The 21,670-nt window shown below is 60.5% G+C and overlaps 1 protein-coding gene across 3 annotated transcripts in view; it reads right to left on the reverse strand.

The window, feature by feature from the left end:
* Positions 1-425: 425 nt before the first annotated feature.
* The window catches only part of LOC144932990 (active breakpoint cluster region-related protein-like), a 56,248-nt gene continuing 35,003 nt past the window's right edge, over positions 426-21,670 (reverse strand). For 2 of the 3 annotated variants that reach the window (XM_078857408.1, XM_078857405.1), the window contains exons 5-23: positions 19,674-19,781; positions 18,307-18,367; positions 16,609-16,661; positions 15,715-15,855; positions 12,833-12,954; positions 12,323-12,494; positions 11,301-11,420; positions 10,958-11,033; positions 8,682-8,786; positions 8,042-8,116; positions 7,614-7,711; positions 7,019-7,150; positions 5,364-5,423; positions 4,542-4,651; positions 4,146-4,285; positions 3,700-3,834; positions 3,415-3,520; positions 2,523-2,685; positions 426-1,764 (exon numbers count right to left, since the gene is read on the reverse strand). In XM_078857408.1, coding sequence (XP_078713534.1) covers positions 1,675-1,764; positions 2,523-2,685; positions 3,415-3,520; positions 3,700-3,834; positions 4,146-4,285; positions 4,542-4,651; positions 5,364-5,423; positions 7,019-7,150; positions 7,614-7,711; positions 8,042-8,116; positions 8,682-8,786; positions 10,958-11,033; positions 11,301-11,420; positions 12,323-12,494; positions 12,833-12,954; positions 15,715-15,855; positions 16,609-16,661; positions 18,307-18,367; positions 19,674-19,781 — 2,067 coding nt within the window. In that variant the 3' untranslated portion in view covers positions 426-1,674. The remainder of the gene's footprint in view (positions 1,765-2,522; positions 2,686-3,414; positions 3,521-3,699; positions 3,835-4,145; positions 4,286-4,541; positions 4,652-5,363; positions 5,424-7,018; positions 7,151-7,613; positions 7,712-8,041; positions 8,117-8,681; positions 8,787-10,957; positions 11,034-11,300; positions 11,421-12,322; positions 12,495-12,832; positions 12,955-15,714; positions 15,856-16,608; positions 16,662-18,306; positions 18,368-19,673; positions 19,782-21,670) is intronic. The other variant, XM_078857406.1, reaches the window with a different exon arrangement.

The raw sequence follows: 21,670 nt of genomic DNA on the forward strand, positions 1-21,670 counted from the left end.
GTGGGCCCTGGTGTCACACACCGTGTCCCCAGCGTGTGAGACACGCGTGGGACACGCGTGGGACACGCGTGGGACACGCGTGGGACACGTGTGGGACACGTGTGGGACATGTGTGGGACATGTGTGGGACATGTGGGACAACGAGAAGCCGCTCACCGCACGCACCCACGACCATCACAGGCTCGCTACAAAATTATAAGTCACCGGGTCGCTCTGGCAATTGGTTAAGACTTCGAACCTCGTGTTCATTCAAGGCTTGCATGCTCACAAAAAAGTATGGCCATTCCGTTTGCATGTCCTGCTTCGTGGAACGTACGGGACGTGGAGGGGGGGGGGGGCAGGGGGGGTCGGAGACAGGGGGCACAGAGATGGGTGGGGGGGTCATACATTCCTGCCACTGACGTCCCTAACAGGGGGGGGGGGCGTGCCTATGTGGCTCCCCTCCAAACGCAATGAGCGATGCATATATATTACCCCACGTTGACACGGGACCTCTCGGGGTCCCCATCGGGACCCGCCGGCAACTTGCCACACGCTGGCTCGTCAAGAGCGGGGACTAAAGACGTAAGAATGAGAACCACGAGAGAAACATTTCTGCCACAGGCACTGGTCCGCCCGCTCGGCGCCGCCGCTGCGGCAGAGGGCGGACTTGGAGCGGACATGCTCTCCGGGGGGACACGGCGAGGGCAGCGAACAGCCCGGAGAGACGGAGCGGCAGATCTTACAGGCGCACGGATGGGCACGACTCCTCGGGTCACGTGGAGAGGTCGTGACCCCTTCCCCCCGGGGTCGTGAACCGTCCCTTTGGGGTCATGACCCCTCCCTTCGAGGTTATGACCCCTCCCCTCGGGGTCATGACCCCTCCCTAAGGGGTTATGACCCCTCCCTAAGGGGGCATGACACCTTCCCGCACGGTTGCGACCCCTTTTGGGGTCGTGACCCCTCCAATCAGGGGCATGACCTTCCCCAGGGGTCATTCCCAAACCCCAACGCATATTTTGCTGTGTTGGGATCAAATCCTTTAAAACAAATAAAGGACACCATCATTGAACATACACAAAACACAGATAGGAACAAAATGTAAATATAAGGATCAGGTTTTTTGTTGTTGTTAAGGTAACGGGAATTGTTGTTGTTGTTGTCGTCAGAAGCCGCCTGGGTCCTGCTCTTGCCGCTGAGATGAGCGTCACTGTTGGTGGGGCCCGGCTCCTGCACGAGGAGGAGGAGGAGGAGGAGACCCAGGAGCTCACGGGGAGGGGTCCCCACACCCGCCCGTGGTGGACCGTGGTTCGATCCCCGATAAGGACTTTGGACGAAAGGCAAGATCGACGCTGGCGTGCGCGCTACGGTCGGGCAGGACCGCTCCCTCGGTCACGGTCATTCGTCCAGCGTGGGTGGAATCGCAGTTCGCTATTTGAACTTCAAGAACAGCAACGCCGTCGTTTGGTTCAAAACAAACTCCGAGCGCTGGCCAAGGCCGAGAACGGCGAGGACGCCGCACGGTGGAGGGGTCGGCGCCGCCCAGAACCCCGGCGCGCCCTCGCCGACAAATCCGCTCGGCCTCCCGTGTGGCCCACGGGGGCTGGGGTGGGCGGGGGGGGGGGGGGGGCGTCCTCCGTGTCCGAGCGGGGCCACGCTGGACGGACGGATTGACGACTCCGGGAGACGTCGCCGTCAGACCTCGGTGGAGAAGAGCAGGCTCTGCCGCTTGCTGTCGGGCTTGGGGATCGACTCCAGCTGCATGAAGTAGAGCAGCACCTGCACCTGTGGGGGCACGAGGGGGAGGGGGGGCATCGAGACGACGGTGAAATTGGCACTCTGCCGGACTCTCATCAATAGTCACATGACCACAGCTCATCCGACGGTAGATTGTGTGAACCGCTGCTCTATCGCTCCATGTATCATAAATTATCTTCTCACTATTATAATATTTATTATAATATTTATTCATAATGAGTAACCCGGTCATGAGTTTCCCAGCCACCCCCTTCACCCTCCCACACCGACCAGAATAGTGCAGCATGTTCAAACAACCCTCATTTAGTGACACGGTACGGGGAGGCCTCCGAGGGGGGGTTGAACTTGGCTACAGCAGAGGTGACACTGCCCCCGAGCCTGGGAGACAGCTGCGTGCTGCCCCCTGCTGTGCTGAGCTGGCAGTGGCCTCGTGCAGTGGGGCACGTGCAGCGGGGCACGTGCAGCGGGGCACGTGCAGCGGGGCACGTGCAGCGGGGCACGTGCAGCGGGGCACGTGCAGCGGGGCACGTGCAGCGGGGCACGTGCAGCGGGGCACGTGCAGCGGGGCACGTGCAGCGGGGCACGTGCAGCGGGGCACGTGCAGCGGGGCACGTGCAGCGGGGCACGTGCAATGGGCACATGCAGTGGGGCACGTGCAGTGGGCACGTGCAGCGGGGCACGTGCAGCGGGGCACGTGCAGCGGGGCACGTGCAGCGGGGCACGTGCAGAGGGGCACATGCAGTGGCCTCGTGCAGTGGGCACGTGCAGTGGCGTGCGGGGGGCACCTGCGACATGACCTCGAGCGACCAGCTGTCCGTCATGGTGATGGGCACGCTGGGGTTGGGGGTCAGCTTGCTGTCCTTCTCGGACGGCCGGAGCAGCGTGGGCCCGAACACCGTCGCCAGGTTGTGCAGCGACATCTTGTTGATGGGCTCCTGGTCGGCCACGCTGGGGTGCGGGGAGGAGAGCACAAGCGCGGCGGAGCGTCGTGACCGGGGTTCGGCGCCAGGTGCGCCGCCGGGCCGGGCCCCGCGCCACCGAACGTCCCGTCGGCACCGGCCAGGTTTCGCTCCGCTCGGCGGCGCGTCGCTCCCGCGGTGGCCGCCCCGCGCGACAGATTCGCAACTTTGTAGCCGGCCGCTCGACGCTCGGGCCTCTGGGTCCGCGCTCGGCGGGACCCGGCGACCGCCGCCATCTCCCACGGCGTGGCAACGCTGCGCCCCGGCTCACGGAGCACGGCGGGCGGAGGGCGTTTCGATTCTCACGTCGACGTTCAGCCGGAGTCGACGCGGGCGATTCGCCCGAATCAATCGAGCCGAGGTGAGAGTGAGCAAGACTGGATCGAGTGTGTATTACGTTGAACTTCTTTCGCACCGTACGTAGCCAACCGTGCTAATTGGAGGTGCGGGAGGAGCGAGTGTGATGGAAAATAAAGAGCGATTGGGGGGAGAGAGAGTGGGGAGAGCGATTGGGGGGAGAGAGTGGGGAGAGTGAGAGTGGGAGGAGAGAGAGTGGGGGGAGACAGAGTTGGGGAAGCGAGAGTGGGGAGAGCGAGTGGGGGGAGCGAGTTGGGGGAGCAAATTGTGGGAGAACGAGTGGGGGGAGAGCGAATGGGGAGAGAGAACAGGGAGAGCATGTGAAGAGAGAAAGAGAGAGAGAGAGCGAGTGGGTAGGTACCGCTTCATGTGGTCGAGCAGGAACAGGAAGGTGTTGAGGTTGGGCTCGGGGAGACTCTGCAGCAGGTTGAGCATGCAGTTCTCCTTGGCCACGGGGTCCGACAGGGCTGCACATCCCACACACACGGAAACACGCACGCACGCACGCACGCGCTCACACACCGCCGGGACGCGCGCATCGCTGCCGACGCTCACAAAGGGTGGAGCGATGGCGGTGATGGCGGTGGTGATGGCGGTGACGGCGGTGACGGCGGTGGTGGTGCCACAGCGGCGGTGTTAGCCGCACCGATGGCCTCGACGAAGTTGGGGTAGAGCTCGTCGGTGAAGAGCGGCTCGGGGAGCTCGCGGAAGTAGAGCTTCAGCGTCCCCGCGATGGCGTTCACGTCCATGTCGCTCATCATCACCGACACGTCCTTGTCATCTGGGAGGCACGCGGGGGCACACGGCTCCAACACTGCTCGCAGTGTCTCCACGTGTACGTGTCTGTGTGTGTGTGTCCACGTGCGTCTTTGTCTCTAGTGTCTGCGCACGTGAGTTGTCCGTCAACTCAATGCACCGCCTGCCGGCAGCGAGCCGTCCACACGTCGCGTGAGGGCCTCCAGGCGCACCTGGCCTGGCGCGAGCGCCATGGTGACGTCGCTGCCACGCAGTGGCGAATGGCGGCCATTGCGTGCGCGCGCGCATGCGTCCGTGTACGTGTGTTCGTGTCTGCGTACGCTCGTGCGTGCGTACTCATGTCGAAGGCCGCCTTGAGCGCCTGGATGTCGGTGGCGACGCCGGACACGCGGTAGATGCCGACCTCCTCCAGGCCGCGCTTCTCCACCTCCTCCACGCACTGGCGCACCACATACGGCACCTTGGAGCGCTCGCGTCTGCACACGCACGCGCACACACACGAGCACACGCGCATACACGCACACACACACACACGCACGCACACACGCGCACACACACACACGAGCACACGCGCATAGACGCACACACACACATACGCACGCACACTCGCGCGCACACACACGCGCACACACACACACATAGGTGAGAGCTGGAATCGTTACACAAGGGTAACGCAAAAAAACTCGCGTTCAGAACGACTGTTTAGCACGGCGGGCCGTGTGTGGCCCTCACTTGGTGACCATGGCGATCTTGACGCCGTAGACGCCCGTCTGCTTGCGCGACGGCATGCGCTTGAGGCTGAACTCGCGGCTCGTGAACTTCACCGAGAGCTTCACCTCGATCTGAGCTCCACGGCGACGACGAGCAGAGCGAGAGACAAAGCACACGAACAGAAATGCACACAAGGACAAAGATCGCCCCGTGTGGCCTCAACAGCTTGTTGGGGCAAGGCAAACGAATGTCGCCACCCACACCGCGAGGGTGCGGGTGGCGAGTATTACACCCGGCCGCCCTCTGTCTTGCTGGCGGTGATGTTTGCACACTGCACGAGGTACTCATTTAAGACCGATAAGACGTCTTAACACAGATTAAGACGTCTTGTGTAGACAACAGGCTGCTAGGACAAGTGCTGTTAGCGAGCACCTATTAAGCCTGGCACTACTCACAAGTACGTGTTGTAGCAGGTAATCATTTAATGCCACGCAACTTCAGGGAAGTCCAGGAACAGTTCAAGTAATCACCACTGATGTTACTGATGTTAGCTGTGGCCCGGGTATCGAACTCAGGCCACTGGGCTAGAGGCGGGCCTACACACTTCTCCGCTCGTTCAACGAGGGCGACGCCAGCGGCTCAGCTCGGCTACTGCAGTGGAAAAACCCGGGCACCTCCTGAGCCGCGCTGGCTCAGTATGGCCCTGTCATGGCTCGGCTGCACAGTGGGAAAAGCGGTATAGGTGACAAAAGTGAGAAGAACGCCCAGGAACCCGTGGGGCCGGGGGGCGTTCACGATGGGAGGCCCCCGCACGAGGCCTGGTCACGACGCAAAAAGCCTCACCCCGTTCATGGGAATGACCGTCCGCTGCCAGTCCTTGTCCTGCAGAGCCCCCGGGTCCAGCTGCAGAAAGGGGAGAAGGCGCACAGCACGGGGCGTGGGGTGAGGAGCTGTCCGCCTAGAGGGGGTCGTGCTGCCACCCCTTCTGCTTTGCCCTGGAGCGAGCGTTGTTGTAGCTCTCCCGAGAAAACCGCAAGTCTCCCCGGGACATTCAAGTTGACATTTTTTGTCAGTTGTGATGGAGTACGCCGCTCAAGAAGATGTGTTTATGTGCGGCTCTTCCCCGTCTTCCGCTATTAGAGGATTTTCCTGTCCCCAAGATACGGCCCGGTTTTTTGTAGCCGAGAGGTGGCAACCCTGGGTGGAGGAGAGGTAACTAAGGTCCACCGCCAGGGTACAAAAGCTGGTGGGTTTTTTTTTTTCATAAATGACGCTGAACTCTTAACGCTAAGCTTAATATGCAATTCTGGACGCTCTCTCTACCACTGTGGACTCGCCATGAACAGGTTTTAAGATGACAAAGATCGTAAATTTGGATCAAGTCAGGAGGGCAATGCCACCACAATTCGCCCAAACCGATTCCGTTCCCCATATTACAGGGTTATTTGGGTTAGATCGCGTAAATAATATTTACGCGATCTAACCCAAAACACCTGTATCATGGATGATATTGGTCGTGACAGCCAACGTGTTAAACGATTCCGTTCTGCAGGATTTCTCAAAATGGCGCTGAGGGTAAACACGGGGACATCACCATCGATATACTTGCCCTCTTAAGGCCGCAGTGTTGTTGACGAGTTTTTTCATTAATTTGTTGTTGTTGTTATTATTTGTGCTTGTTGCACAACTGCCAACGCAGCAGCAGCATCACGAACTAATGCACACCGCTTGGTGGTGCTACAGACGAGGGGAAGACTCCGTAGAGGAAGACGCCTTGCTGCTGGGAGAGCAGCACCGTCGCGCAGGCTTGGGTCACAACTCGCGCTGCGCCGCCCTGGCCAAGCGTCGGCCACGCATCACAGCCGAGGCCCCAGGCCTGACAGGCTGTGTGAGGGCCTCAGAGCGTCTTGGCACACAGTCCTCGACTATTTACACATTGCTATAATAAGTCGCGCTCAATCTGTTTAACGTTACCGGAACGCACATTTGTTATTTTACTGTAATAAGTCTAAAAATAATCTGCCCGAATTGACTCGTGCCACAGGGAATATATCATTCACCATCAACGTACGTTTGTGCACAATTTTAAATTCCTCATGTCACGCGGCTGTTTTGCTCCGATTTCTATTTTGCTTCATCACTCTACTTGTATTTGTTTTGCCTTCGTCACTATGGTGGACCCAGGTCACTCACTCGTGCAAATGAGACCTCATCCTGGCCTGCTGACTTCTCATTTGGCTAAAGACAATCAAGCAGACTTCATTTGACTCCGCAAGCCGATGTGGCACCGCCTCGGCCTGGACGCGACCGCCGCTCCGCACGTGACCGCCGAGACGCCCGGCACACAGCCGGTGCACCTCCACGCCCATGAGCGCCGTCCTCTACGACAAACGACGGTGGGGCGAGCGGGCCCAGCCATTTAGCGCCGTGGCGAACGCGAGCAGACGGTGACGCACCGTGACGGCGGGGAGCGGGTGGCCGCCCGCGTGACCTCTCACCTGCACCTGCCCCTTGCCCATGATCTTGTCGACGATCTCGGCGTCGTCCTTGGCCAGCTTGCTCTTGTCGTAGCACTTGTCGTAGCAGAGGATGCGCAGCGTCTGCGAGCCCTCGAGCTCGATCTCAAACTCCTGCGAGACGGGAGGCGTGCGGCGGCAGCAACACGCAACAAGACATCAGCTGTCAAGGTCAACCATTATTGTATTGTGGGTCAGAGGTCAGATCCTGCAGCCTCTCCCCATAGGCCCGTCGTGGCCGCTCAACCTCCTCAACCTTTTCAACCTCCTCGTGCAGCGGAGACTCCTCGTCGAGGTCCCCGGCACCGCGGTGTACCGGCACAAATTCAGAGCAATGGTGGGCGGCGATGCATTTCCCCGGAGCGGCTGTGAGCCCGAGTGCCGATGTTCACAACCAATCCACCCAAGGGAGGCCCGGAACCGGGTCTGATATCACTCGCCACCAGAGTTAGCTGCGGCTGGGAATTGAACTCGGGTGGCCGGGTTGGTAGCGTGGTGCCCGAACCACCGTGCCACCGTCTCCGCACACGCGCACGGACGCAGACCGGGAGACGCGCGCTGCACTGGCCGCACCGACCTCGTTCCAGTTGGGCTCCATGGTGTCGCGGTAAACACGCGTCTTCGCTTTGTTCACAAAGTAGCCGAAGGAATCAACCTCCAGGGTGCAGTAGAGATCTGGGGTCACGCACACCACGGTGAGACACGACTGGGTGAGAGGGGGCAGGTAATGCACACCACCGACACCACCACTATTCCACTGCACCACTATTCTACTGCACCACAACATAACTACACCCCACCACGATCACAGGAACACGCCAACCACAACACCATGGCACCACAACGCCTTAGCACATCACACAACCCAACTATCATAAGACATAACCACACCACTATACACGCCACCGATTTAACAGCACATCACCACATGATCACGACATCACAACACCACCCCCCCCCCCGCCCCATGTGACGAGTGGTGGCACACGATGCGCGACTCCTCACTCGCTATCTGCTTGAATCCCATCGCGGAGTGGACGATCACGTTGAGGAATCCGTAGAGGCCGGAGGATTCGTCGTCTGGAGGGGGAGACAGGGCATGGAGAGCGGAGAGGGAGTGGGGAGGGGTTCACACCCAGATGGGACAATATCCGTCCTGATTATCTTTGACGTGGAAACTGCTGCTGCTGTTGTGTGTGTGTGATCCCAACTGAGCGATTTGCAGGTCATTTTACAGCATTGGGATGTTTGGCCAGTTATATTGCGTGTGCATGTGTGGTTTTGCTTAGGCATCAATTTATATCAGAATCAAAACCTTTATTTAGACTGCAGGAAGAATCCGACGAGCTATGAAGCTCTTTTTTCACAGGGGCGGGTCAACGACAAAAAACGAATCTAGGCCGAGGCTCCCCTCCTACGGCCCTGCCCCAAGGCCTGCGATATCAGGCCTTGATCATACGCCAGGCCCCGTGTGTCGTTTGTCATCATCCTTGACAGCTGAACGTGGAGGCGGCAAACGGATCCAGGCAACGTCAGCTCACAAGCGTGCCGGGTTTGAGGGTGATCTGCTTGCCACGGAGGCGATGGGCGCGATGGCGAGTGCGTCGGTGAAGGATATTGCGAGGGTGAGTACGTGCGCACGGACCCTCCTTGTTGATGGTGAGCGGGATGTTGTGCACCGTCTGCAGCTTCACGCACGAGTTGGTGAGCATCTGCAGCTCCACGGAGCTCAGAGAGAAGCTCTTGAAGCCTGCAGCACACAACACGTGGTGTGAGACACTCACCACACAGGCCAGACACTCACCACATGGGGGAGACACTCACCACACAGGCCAGACACTCACCACATGGGTGAGACACTCACCACACAGGCCAGACACTCACCACATGGGTGAGACACTCACCACACAGGCCAGACACTCACCACATGGGTGAGACACTCACCACACAGGCCAGACACTCACCACATGGGTGAGACACTCACCACACAGGCCAGACGCTCACCACATGGGGGAGACACTCACCACACAGGCCAGACACTCACCACATGGGGGAGACACTCACCACACAGGCCAGACACTCACCACATGGGTGAGACACTCACCACACAGGCCAGACACTCACCACATGGGTGAGACACTCACCACACAGGCCAGACGCTCACCACATGGGGGAGACACTCACCACACAGGCCAGACACTCACCACATGGGGGAGACACTCACCACACAGGCCAGACACTCACCACATGGGTGAGACACTCACCACACAGGCCAGACGCTCACCACATGGGGGAGACACTCACCACACAGGCCAGACACTCACCACATGGGTGAGACACTCACCACACAGGCCAGACACTCACCACATGGGTGAGACACTCACCACACAGGCCAGACGCTCACCACATGGGGGAGACACTCACCACACAGGCCAGACACTCACCACATGGGGGAGACACTCACCACACAGGCCAGACACTCACCACATGGGTGAGACACTCACCACACAGGCCAGACACTCACCACACAGGCCAGACACTCACCACACAGGCCAGACACTCACCACATGGGGGAGACACTCACCACACAGGCCAGACGCTCACCACATGGGTGAGACACTCACCACACAGGCCAGACACTCACCACATGGGTGAGACACTCACCACACAGGCCAGACACTCACCACATGGGTGAGACACTCACCACACAGGCCAGACACTCACCACATGGGTGAGACACTCACCACACAGGCCAGACGCTCACCACATGGGGGAGACACTCACCACACAGGCCAGACGCTCACCACATGGGGGAGACACTCACCACACAGGCCAGACGCTCACCACATGGGTGAGACACTCACCACACAGGCCAGACACTCACCACACAGGCCAGACACTCAGCACATGGGGGAGACACTCACCACACAGGCCAGACGCTCACCACACAGGCCAGACACTCACCACATGGGTGAGACACACTATTTGTTTAGCGCAGGGCCTGTGTGAGCTGGCTACTTGAGTCAGCCCTGCCACTAAATGCCCCTCTGGCCCAGCCGAGTTGAGTCTCCTCCCTAGCGTGAATCACCGTCACGATGGCCCCCACACAACTAACCTAGTGGACACCCCCCCCCCCCCAACATCCGAGAGGAACCGAAGCCAGGCCTGGGTCAGCCAGCCTCACCCACCACGCTTGAGACGATGAAGATCCGCCACGGTGACTCACCTCGGCGACTCAGGTGAGGACACAGACACGCGCGAGCACGAGCACACGGACGAGTGCGTGTGTGCGTAGGAGCGAGCGCGTGTGTGCGTAGGAGCGAGCGCGTGTGTGCGTAGGAGCGAGCGCGTGTGTGCGTAGGAGCGAGCGAGTGTGTGCGTAGGAGCGAGCGAGTGTGTGCGTAGGAGCGAGCGAGTGTGTGCGTAGGAGTGAGCGCGTGTGTGCGTAGGAGCGAGCGCGTGTGTGCGTAGGAGTGAGCGAGTGTGTGCGTAGGAGCGAGCGCGTGTGTGCGTAGGAGCGAGCGCGTGTGTGCGTCGGAGCGAGCGCATGTGTGCGTAGGAGCGAGCGCGTGTGTGCGTAGGAGCAAGCGAGTGTGTGCGTAGGAGCGAGTGTGTGCGTAGGAGCGAGCGCGTGTGTGCGTAGGAGCAAGCGAGTGTGTGCGTAGGAGCGAGTGTGTGCGTAGGAGCGAGTGTGTGCGTAGGAGCGAGTGTGTGCGTAGGAGCGAGCGCGTGTGTGCGTAGGAGCGAGTGTGTGCGTAGGAGCGAGCGCGTGTGTGCGTAGGAGCAAGCGAGTGTGTGCGTAGGAGTGAGTGTGTGCGTAGGAGCGAGTGTGTGCGTAGGAGCGAGTGTGTGCGTAGGAGCGAGCGAGTGTGTGCGTAGGGGCGAGCGAGTGTGTGCGTAGGAGCGAGCGCGCACACTCACACTTCTTCTGCTGCTCCCGCGTCGCCTCCCTCCACTCCGCGCGCTCGTAGTCCGAGGTGATGAGGAACGTGTAGCTCTGTCGGGGGGAGGGGGGGGCGTACAGGGCGGAGGAGGGGGGCAGCGCAGCAACACAACCGTGTGAGTCCAACCCCGGTCGACTGTCTGACCGCAGTAGTGGGTGGGGTAGCGCGGTCCGCGTGGGCCCCAGTGCAAGGAATTAAATGGGCCCCCTCCCCCCCTTTCCTATTCGCCCCTCTTCAACGCAGCCCGGCGCCCGGCGCCCCTGCCGTGCCGCGGAGCCCCGGTGCGGTCGCGCCGCCTGCGCGCCCCGTCGGCGGCCCACCTTGCCGTTGCGGTTGTGCGTGCGGAGAGGCATGCTGGGCGACAGCAGTAGCAGCATCGACTCCTGCTCCGACAGCTTCTTCCTCAGCCGCTCCACCGCCTTCACCCCCTTGTTGCCCTTCTGTGCCACAGGTCACGCGGTGTGGGGGAGCAGGGAGGGAGTCGTGGGGAGTTGTAGGGGGGGGTCAGGAGACGGGGTAGGACAAGAATTAAGTAAGAGCGCTCCTCCCGGCGCGCATCCCGGGGCCCCCGCAACGCTGGGCGGCGCAGGGGCAGCGGCGTGAAATTCGCTCTCCCATTCTGCTACGAAGCTCTGCTCATCATCGTCGTCGTCATCATCCACTGCTGGATGAAGGTCTCCCCCAAGCCGCCACCAATCCTTCAGGAAGCTGCCATGTAATAACCCGGCCCGGCGTCTGCACACGAGCCCCGTTATGCGAACAGTAAACGTGATTTAAAATACTAAATTATAGTCCCCGAACCATCCACCCGCCCAAAAGAGAAATTCACGTGGAACGCGCCCGATCCAGTCCTGGACGGCATTGGGATGGGTGACCACCATGCAGACGGCAGTGCAGAGAAATCAATTGTTGTACTGCGCTTCTACGCTCCCCGTTCTTCACCAACCCACACCGACCAGCGCGGTGACGGGTGGCTGCGTACCGCGCTCGCTCTATCACGAGAGGAAATGTCTCAAGAGTGTGGAGCCCCCTATGGGCAGCTGTCTCTGTGTGGCGCGAGAGGGCTCAGCACCTGGCTCGGGGATGGGCGTTAGTCTGCAAGAAGGGGGGGGGGGTGATGGTTGCCATGCGAGTTATCTGTGGGTAACTCTTGCCAATTAGAAGCGAGACTGACATCGTGCGCCCTGTGGTTTAATCACCCCTACAAACCAGACTGAAAGGGGACGGGCCCTCATCCAGCAGCGGATCGACAAAGACGGCCGCACACGTTGGCGCGTCGTAAGGCCAAGCGGTGAGCCACGGACCCGCCGCCCTCTCTCTCCGCGCCGGCCGTCCCACCCACCTTTTCTCGCTGGATGTCGTTCTTGATCTGAGAGATCTTTATTTTCATGGCTTCGATCTCCTCGTCGGGCACCACCGGGATTGGCTGGCCGGCGTCACATGACTCGTCGGGCGGCTGGAAGCTGAGGTCGGCCAGCGGGATGTACCACTTGCAGTCGTACTGCTGGGCTTTCCTGTTGCCCCATGCACACCATAGGAATGTGGAATTGTCATCATTTGAGCAGGAAATCACTTTGACTTGACTCACCGAGTCTCAAGCCTCATTTTCAGGAGGGTCCTGCAACATCTACCAACCCCACCCCCGCCCGCACCACGTGGACACCGCCCTACGTCACTCACCAGCTCGCCCGTCCCGGCACCACCACTCGCTCTCTCGCTCGCCCTCTCGCTCACTCACCCGCTCGCTCACCCGCACTCTCACTCGCTCTCTCACCCATTCACTCATTCACTGTCTCACCCACTCTCTCACCCGCTCTAATTCACTCTCATACTCGCCCGCCGGCACGCTCACCCGGCCGCCTGCTTCTTGAGCTTGGCGCAGAGCAGCAGGTCGGTGAAGAGGAAGACGTGGCGCAGCTTCCGCGTGCCCTCCGACAGCTCCACCAGGAAGCCGTCCTTCACCAGCTGCCGGCTCTGCGGCACGCAACAACACCACCACCGCCGCCGTCAAAACCCCCGCCGCAGTCACCACCGTCAACACCACCAGCGGCAGTGACATCACCACGGCGCTTGTGCCGGGCTAGATGCACCTTGAGGCCACCCAAGGGTTAAGCAAAGTCGACCGATACAGGATCCTCAACACGGAGCTGGGATTGCGCATGAATCCGCATACTCGTGTCCTCCTCGCCCCGCAAAGCCTCTGGATTTGTCGCTCTTCACATCATCGCCGTCGCTCAGGAAACCCAAAGAAGTCATTAGATCTGGCGGCAAGATGGCCGGGTGTGAGATAGTCTGCGGTGACACGGAATAGAAAAAAATAACCCTGAAACTTGAAACCAGGTCGCCGAGTTCTTATCGCAGTTCGTTGACCTCTACACCAGTCACCGCACCACTCCCTGTGCGCACACAAAGACAACGATCCCCGTGTATCGTTTACAGACTTTTGGGGCAAGTGTTGTTCGCGAACACTGCGTTGGTGTACGGTGCTTTTTTCTGGAAGACTTTTTCTGTTTGTGCGCATAGTCACTTTAAGATGTTTTCTTGTTCATGTTTTTTTTTGCGGTTGCACCCGATTCAAGAGCCGATTGGCTCACAGGGCGATACCTAATAAATAAAACTGAAACTGAAGGCTGGCAAGGTACACGAGGGAGTGGATGGCCACCACCACGCCGACTGACTTTGTCTTCCCAGTGGCGATGTTTACACACTGCACAAGGTTCCCATTTAAGGTTGAGTCGACCTAGGGGAGGCCCAGGAACCGGTTCAAGGATTGTCCACTGTTCATCGGTTGCGCGTGGAAATCAAACTTGTTGCTGGGTTCGTAGCGCGGTGTGCTAACCGCTGCAATACCGCTCCCCACTGCGCACACACACACGCACACACACACATGCACACACACGCACGCACGCACTGCGTACGCACAAACCCACTAGGGCACCGTTTACGCGGCACATGGCAATGACTTCCCTTCGGCGCCGCCGTAGATAACGGCGCTGCCACCCTGCGGAGCCCCGCGGAGCCACGGCCTCGCCGCCGCATCGTCACCACGCCCTCGCCGCCGCGTCGCCACGCCACGCGCGCCCCGAGCAGCGGAGTCATCGACAACGACGGCCGCCATCGCTCCACTACTGGGCGGAGGCTTCGCCACCCTCTCGCGGCCACGCCATGCAACGATCCACCCGGCACCATTCCGTCGCTCCGTCTCCACGGCCGGCACTGGCGTGGTGGGTTCCCAACTTTGGCCGCCACTCCCCAGGAGAGTCTCCACCACCGGCCCTCGTCCGCCCCCGAGGCCCGCTTGCTTTCCTTGCGAGTACGATGGTCTCTCGACCCACGTGTGTTCTCAATTCCACGCATTTTCACTAACTGCCCGCTGTGCATATACGATACCCTCAAGCGTTTTCCAGTTGTGTCGCTAGGACAGACATCTCCGTGAATAGGGGAGATATCTGCGGTAGGCTCAGGCATCTCCAATGAGAAGGTAATCTATTGGCGGTTGAGACAGATATCTGTACGAGTTGGTTGAGAAGTGCACCTTTAGTTAACGGGGTGAGGAGCAGCAAAGACAGGAAGTCTCGAGGCCTGGGGCAGGAAGTGGCGCCCTGAGAAGCCCGCTACGTTACCACGGCGGCGACCGTCCTGACGTCCCGAGCGAAAACCACGAACGGCAAGAGAGAAACCAGGGGCGGGGAGCGAGGGGGGTTTGGGGCGAGAGCGTGGGACGGGCAAAACCCACCTCGGGCAAGAACCCGCCTGGCACCGCTTCAGAAACTCTCGCTTCCCACGGCGTGACGTGGCCGGAGCCTCGCGTGAGTCACAGCGCGAGCCAGGTAGGCGATGACGTGGCCTGCGCCCCCCCCTTCCCCCGGCCCCCCTCCCTCCCACCCCACCCTAACCTCCTGCCCTTCACACTCGGCGGCGGTGAACGCGACGCCGGATTGTCTGCCGCGTCGACCACGGCACTCGACCGTCACGTGCCGAGCGGTTTTTGTTTTTGCCGTCGCGTGGCCGCAGCACGTTCCAGGCAGAAGAAAAAAATCTCGGGAGTTAAACAAAAAAAAACCCAGGAATTTTTAAAGAAAACAACGCGAGCCTCACAGCACGGGCACGGGGGTGCGGGTGTGCGGGTGTGCGGGGGTGTGCAGGCTTGTAGGGGTGCGGGGCGTGCCGAGCAAGAGGAACACAAACCCCCTGCGCTGGAGGAGCATGAGCTGTGGTTCAGGTCTCTCTGTGCAGCCTCGTTTCTGCCTGTGGGTCTGTCCGTCGGTGTCTTTGTGTGGGTCCGTGTCTCTGAGTGAACGTCTGTCCGTCCTTATCTGCGTGCGTCTGTCTGTCTGGCCCCAGCGGGGAAAAATAATTGACTCGGGTCGTGGTGCACTCCCAACAGCACCATCGCACGCGGGCGCTCGGTACGGCGCGGCGCGAGCCCGGTGACGGCGCCGCCTGCGTTGGCGCCCGGTCAGACGCCACCGAGGTAAACGGCGCTCCCCTTGTCGAGGCCTTGACGCGACGGACAGAGGCCTCCCCCTTGGGCACGGCACGCTCCAGAAAGACCCCATCTCTGAACGGGGCTCTGAAAGCGACGTTCATCTGCGTGCGTGCCATGTGACCCGGCGTGTGACCCAGCATGTGACCCAGCATGTGACCCAACGCGTCACCCAACGCGTGACCCAGCATGTGACCCAGCATGTGACCCGGCGTGTGACCCGGCGTGTGCCGGGCAGCGTCTCTGACCTCGCCCTTCTTGACGGTGACCGACTGCCGCCGGGGCGTGATCTCTTCGTTGATGCTGGAGAGGAAGCTCTGGGAGATGCGCAAAGCGTCCTGGAGCAGCGGGTAGTCGGGGTGCGTCACCGGGGTGTGCTTCAGCAGGTCCTGCTCGCACCCACGCACCGTGCAACACACGTGTTCCCCAACACGCTCCCGGCACGTGGAGCCGATCGCCGGAGAGCCGTCTTACCGACCGGCGCGCGCGACGCAACACAACGGGAGAGCCGCACGGCAGCGCGAGCACGGACTCGTTCACTCGACGTTCACTCGACGTTCACTCGATCACGGACGATGAGCAACGTCAGGGCAAAAAACTAGTTTCTTTCTTAGCTAATAGTTCCTTTTTTGCTCTGGTTTGTGTCTCTAAGTTTGTGGCATTAACTTTATCATTCATGTGGCCAGTTTTCTGTTGGGCGAGTCCCTAGAGGCAGCAACATCTTTGCACGGGTATTAATAATATAATAATAAAAATAACAAGTTCAACTTGTAGCACAACGCACAGTATTCACTCGCCCTCGAAAGCAGAGAACGACTCAAAGGCACGAGGAGGAACCGACAGATCCAGCAGGAAGGCAGCAGCCACGCGGCGAACCAGCGCCAATCGTTGCCCAAGCTCTGTGGTCCTCTATATATTGAGGTGTTATCGGCCAATTAACGAGCGCTTACACGCGGGGGGAAACCGTAACGCCCGGAAAATCCCACGTGTGCGAGGGGGGAAAGGTGTATCTCTCAGGATGCCAGGCGTGCCCACCACCACCGCCCACGGTTGGAAAGCGCCGGTGGGAATCTCGCCTGCCTGGCACAAGGCCGGGCGTGCCGGGCGACCCCGCCGCGTGACGCGCTGCGTGCCGCACTCACATGCAGGACTAGCGTGCTGCGCGTGACCTTGTCCACCGGCTTGTAGAGTAGCGCTGGGGGCGCCGGCGATCGCAGGACGGGCGGGCGGGCGGGCGGACGGGAGGGAGGGGGGCAGGAGAGGCGGGAGCGGCGCAAGGTAGCGGGCGTAAACACAGAGTCAGGATGACCAAACACAAAGCTCTCTCTGCGCACGCATCCGCGACCCGTGGGAACTCTGTGCGTGTGTGTACACGCGGATGTATGGATTAAAGAAGAGGTCCCGTGGACACCCACACCAACGAATAAAAATACATTTGCCCCAGCATCTGAAAGTTCTGCACACCATCGCATCTCAATCATTCAAATGCTCCATTGCAGGGTATTTTTGGCTATAGGGGACCCCCTCATGGCAGCTGCCCCCGTGTGGCAGACGGTGACGCAGAATCGAGTGGACATTAGTCCGCACCACCCAGGTGTGTGCACCTGGGGCAAGTGCCGTTCACAAGCACCAGGCTCGCACGGCACACGAGTGCATGGCGTGGCCATCACCACGCCCGACCGCCTTTGTCTTCCCAGTGCTGAATAGACGTAGGAGAGGCCTAGGACCGGTTCAAATATTTTCCATTCTTTTTGGTCATGAGTGAGAATCGAACTCGGTTGCCGGGTTAATGGCGCAGTGTGGTTAACCGCTGCTCCACAGCTCCCCACACGCACGTGGACACACAAACACAGAAAACAAAGATCCCGCCGTATAGCCTGCAGTCGACTGTTAGGGCAAGTGCTGTTAGCGAGCTCACGAGGAGGTGGGCTGGCCAACACCACGCCCGGCCGCCTTTGTCTCTCTAGTGGCGATGTTTACACACCGCACCTAATACTCATTTGAGGCTGAGTCGACCTAGGGGAAGCCCAGGAACGGATTAGATAACTGTCACTGGTGTCGACCGTGATCGGGAATCGAAACCGGGCCACCAGGTTCGTAGCGCAGCGTAGCGCTAACCGCTACACCACTGCTACACAGACGCGCACACACACACAGACACGCGCACACACACACAGACATGCGCACACACACACAGACATGCGCACACACACACAGACACGCGCACACACACACAGACATGCGCACACACACACAGACACGCGCACACACACACAGACACGCGCACACACACACAGACATGCGCACACACACACAGACACGCGCACACACACACAGACATGCGCACACACACACAGACATGCGCACACACAGACATACGCACACACACACAGACATGCGCACACACAGACATGCGCACACACAGACAGACATGCGCACACACAGACATGCGCACACACAGACATGCGCACACACAGACATGCGCACACACACACAGACATACGCACACACACACAGACATGCGCACACACAGACATGCGCACACACACACAGACATGCGCACACACACACAGACATGCGCACACACAGACATGCGCACACACACACAGACATGCGCACACACAGACATGCGCACACACACACAGACATGCGCACACATAGACATGCGCACACATAGACATGCGCACACATAGACATGCGCACACACAGACATGCGCACACACAGACATGCGCACACACAGACATGCGCACACACAGACATGCGCACACATAGACATGCGCACACGAGCGCTGAATGCAGGGCTGTGCAAGAGCGCGTTGCTGTGTTCCTGTGTCCGTACCTTCCAGCGTGTGTTTGCTCGCGTGGTCCTTGGATTCTTTGGAGCTTCGGACCCTGAGATTCTGAGGCGGCACAAGAGATCCCAGCGATGCGTGTTCGTGAGCGGCGTACTTCACCACGCTAGTCAGCGCGAATCGGTGAAAGGTGGGTGGGGTGGAGGGGCAGGGGTGGCAGCCCAGGCCAGGTTCGGGGACATCACTCGCCACTGGCGTTAGCCGTGGGCCAAGAATCGAACTGACGTTGCCACAGGAGCAAACAGCCGCCAGCAGAGACACCTCGCACGCCGATGAAGCGTTCTCCGAGCCGACGACTTCACCTGGGTCGCTGGAACCGTTGGCTAAGAGCCGGCACGTCGCTCGCGACTTATAGCCGCAAATTAGACCCCCCGCTGCACGTGCCGAACGCTGCCGATTACACGGCACTCAGCGGCAAGACAGATACGGGGCAAGGACATTCAACGCCGTCACCGCCACCCATACGTTGTTTCCTCAACAAAACCGCATCGATCTCAGTGACACTCGCTCGTTTACCCACGGTGTTGCATCTGTCGCCAGGTTCATTACAGGAATATTTTCGGAATTAAAATTTGTCCGGCGGGAGGGAGGAAATTAAAAGAAAACATGGATTCCTCCTCCTCCGCGTCATCGACGGGAGGGACGGTGACCTCTGTGCGGGTGACCTCTGCGCGTGAATTAAAAAGAGAAAACGAAGAACCGTGACGGCCGCCACCGCCGTCACGGCGCTGAGCGAGCGACGCTGCCCTTGTCCTCCGCTGCTCCTCCTCCCCGCCCGCTCCCTGTCCTCGCGTGCACCGTCTGGACCGGCATTTTCCGCCCACGATTTCGTTTTCTTAATTTGTTTTTTTCGCGAGCATCCCTCCTCATCGTCCCCGGGCTCCCAGCGCTTCTTTTGTGCGCATCCCCTCATCTCTCTTCCTCCTTCCCCTCTGTCTCCCACGATGTCTCTCCCCCGTCTGCTTTCCGTGTCTCCCCTCGTCTCCCCCACTGTGTTTCTCCCCCATGTCTCTCCCCGTCTCACCCTGTCTACCGCTGTGTTTCCCGTGTTTTTCGCGTGCCACCCGTAACCTTGCCCGTGTCTCCTCCTCCATATCTCTCTTCTACCCCCCCCCCCACCACGGCGCCACTGCTGACCCCGCCGCCGTGACCTCTCCACCGTCACCACCGCGAGCAGCGTGGATGTGGCAAGGGCACCGGTGTACTGAACAGACGGAGCCCCCCTCCTCCCTGTCAAATTTCCCGCCCCCCCCCTCCCCAATCATCGCACCCCTCCAGCCCCCCTCCGTATGCCAGAGCAGTCGCGCCCGGCCCGCCCCCCCCCCCCCCCGCCCTGACGGCGATGGCCACTGACCTCGGAGATCTCGGCGAACTGCGCGTTGGCCTGGCAGCATCTCTCGGCGGTCTCCACGGCGGCCTTGTAGTTGTCGATGAAGGCGCGGTACACGCCCAGCTGGCTGGCCTGCACGTGCACGCCGCAGAAGAGGCCGTTGGCGAACAGGCCGCAGGAAATGCTCATCGGGGCCTCGCCGGCCGGGTCGCGGGAGTCGCGGGAAATAGCAAAATTATCAAAACTAACGAAGGCGGCAACCACCGCACGCACGGCGGGAACTCCAACACAGGCAGCAGCTACATTCAAATTTTCCCACACAAAGGCGCACGCACGCGTGCAGACGTGGCAAATAGAACAAAGATCAAGCGCGGTGTTATTTGATGAAAGCGCGACGTCGAGTGGGGCGGAGCGAATTGCGCGGGATGAGAAAGCGGCGCGGAGCGAACGACGCGGGACGACTGAACGGCAGAGGGAGAGAAATCCGAGCCGGCGGAGAGGAGACAAAGAGGCAGCGCCGGGGGAACGGGCGGGCGGGCGGCGGAGGGTTACACGCGCACGGTGAGAATGAGCGATCGGGAGCGGCGGGGCTGGCGACACCGCCCGATAGAGTCGCACCGCATCGTCGTCGTGGTAGCGATCACGACGCGAGATCCGAGACACGGCACGCAGAAATAACCCCCCCCCCCACTCCGTCGCACGTCCGCCAAGGTGGACGTGTAAATACGCGTTAAGGGGAAACGGTCGCGGAGCGGGGGGATTTAATAATTATATATTCCGGCGAGCCGTCGCCGCAGCAACCGGACGGGGCTCGATTCTCCATGCTCGAGCGCCCGGGGGACAAGGACGCGGCGGGGCCCGGCGCGAGCCTCGTCGGGGAACGCGCCGAGGGAAAGAGTTCAAGGAGGTGCGGTTGCAGAGGAGGGGTGGCGTGACGAGGAGACGCGCCAAGAAAATAGAGCCGAGGGAGGCGGCAGCCCAATCGATGAGAGGCTCCGCACGCCGGCACGGGGAGCGCGGTCCCCACGCTCCTTTGTGTGCTGCTAGCGGGTCGGAGGTCACCCCGGACACACCCCCCACCCCCTACATCCCCCACCCCCTACCCGCCCACGCCCTCCCAGTGCCCTCTGCTCCCAGCTTCACTGTAGCCGCCCCATCACGTCGCACCGCTCCTCCGTGGGCACCGCCGCCACCGCCGCCACCACCGCCGCCACCGCCGCCACCACCGCCGCCACCACCGCCGCCACCACCGCCGCCGCCACCGCGTCCAAGTTTCCGCGCCGGGGCCGTGTTTTTAGGATTTAGGAAACTCGAGCTTTAGAACGTTTCAGGTTTTTGTTTTTATTTTTGGGCTCTGCTCTGGCAAACGCGGCACCATTGGGCGCTAGTTACCAAAACAACCTGGCAGGTCGCGGCCGGGAATCGAACTTGCGTGGTGTCGGGATTATAGCGAAGGGAACTCATGCACCACGACGCTCCAGCTCTCCACACAAACACATCATACAAATAAGCGTGTGTGGTCTACCACACCCGGACGCCTTTGTCTCCCCAATGCCGATGTTTCCACATCACACCATGTGCTCATTTAAGGCAGAGAACACACGCACGGATACACACACGCACGGAGACACGTACGCACACCCACACATACACGGAGACACCCACGGAGACAAGCACCGAGACACACACGAAGACACATACGGACGGTGACGTACACGGAGAGACGCACGCACGCACACACGGAGATCCCGCTCGCCCGCATCTCGAGTGGCGTGTCAGACGTAGCCCCCCGCTCGGCCTCGCGCCGCTCCCCACGGCGCCGAATCGAGACGCGAGTGACGGCCGCCCCGAGGAGCTCTCGAGGTTTAAGAGCAGGGGGAGGAGGGGGGGGGGGGGAGGAGGGGGGGGGGGGAGGAGGAGGGGGGGGGGAGGAGGAGGGGGGGGAGGAGGAGGGGGGGGGGGAAAGAAGGTGGCAGGGGAGGGAAGAACCGAACGACGAGGGAAATGACAAATGCAGCTCG

Source organism: Lampetra fluviatilis, chromosome 6 (assembly GCF_964198595.1).
Source record: "Lampetra fluviatilis chromosome 6, kcLamFluv1.1, whole genome shotgun sequence".
In the NCBI taxonomy this organism is placed as follows: domain Eukaryota; kingdom Metazoa; phylum Chordata; class Hyperoartia; order Petromyzontiformes; family Petromyzontidae; genus Lampetra; species Lampetra fluviatilis.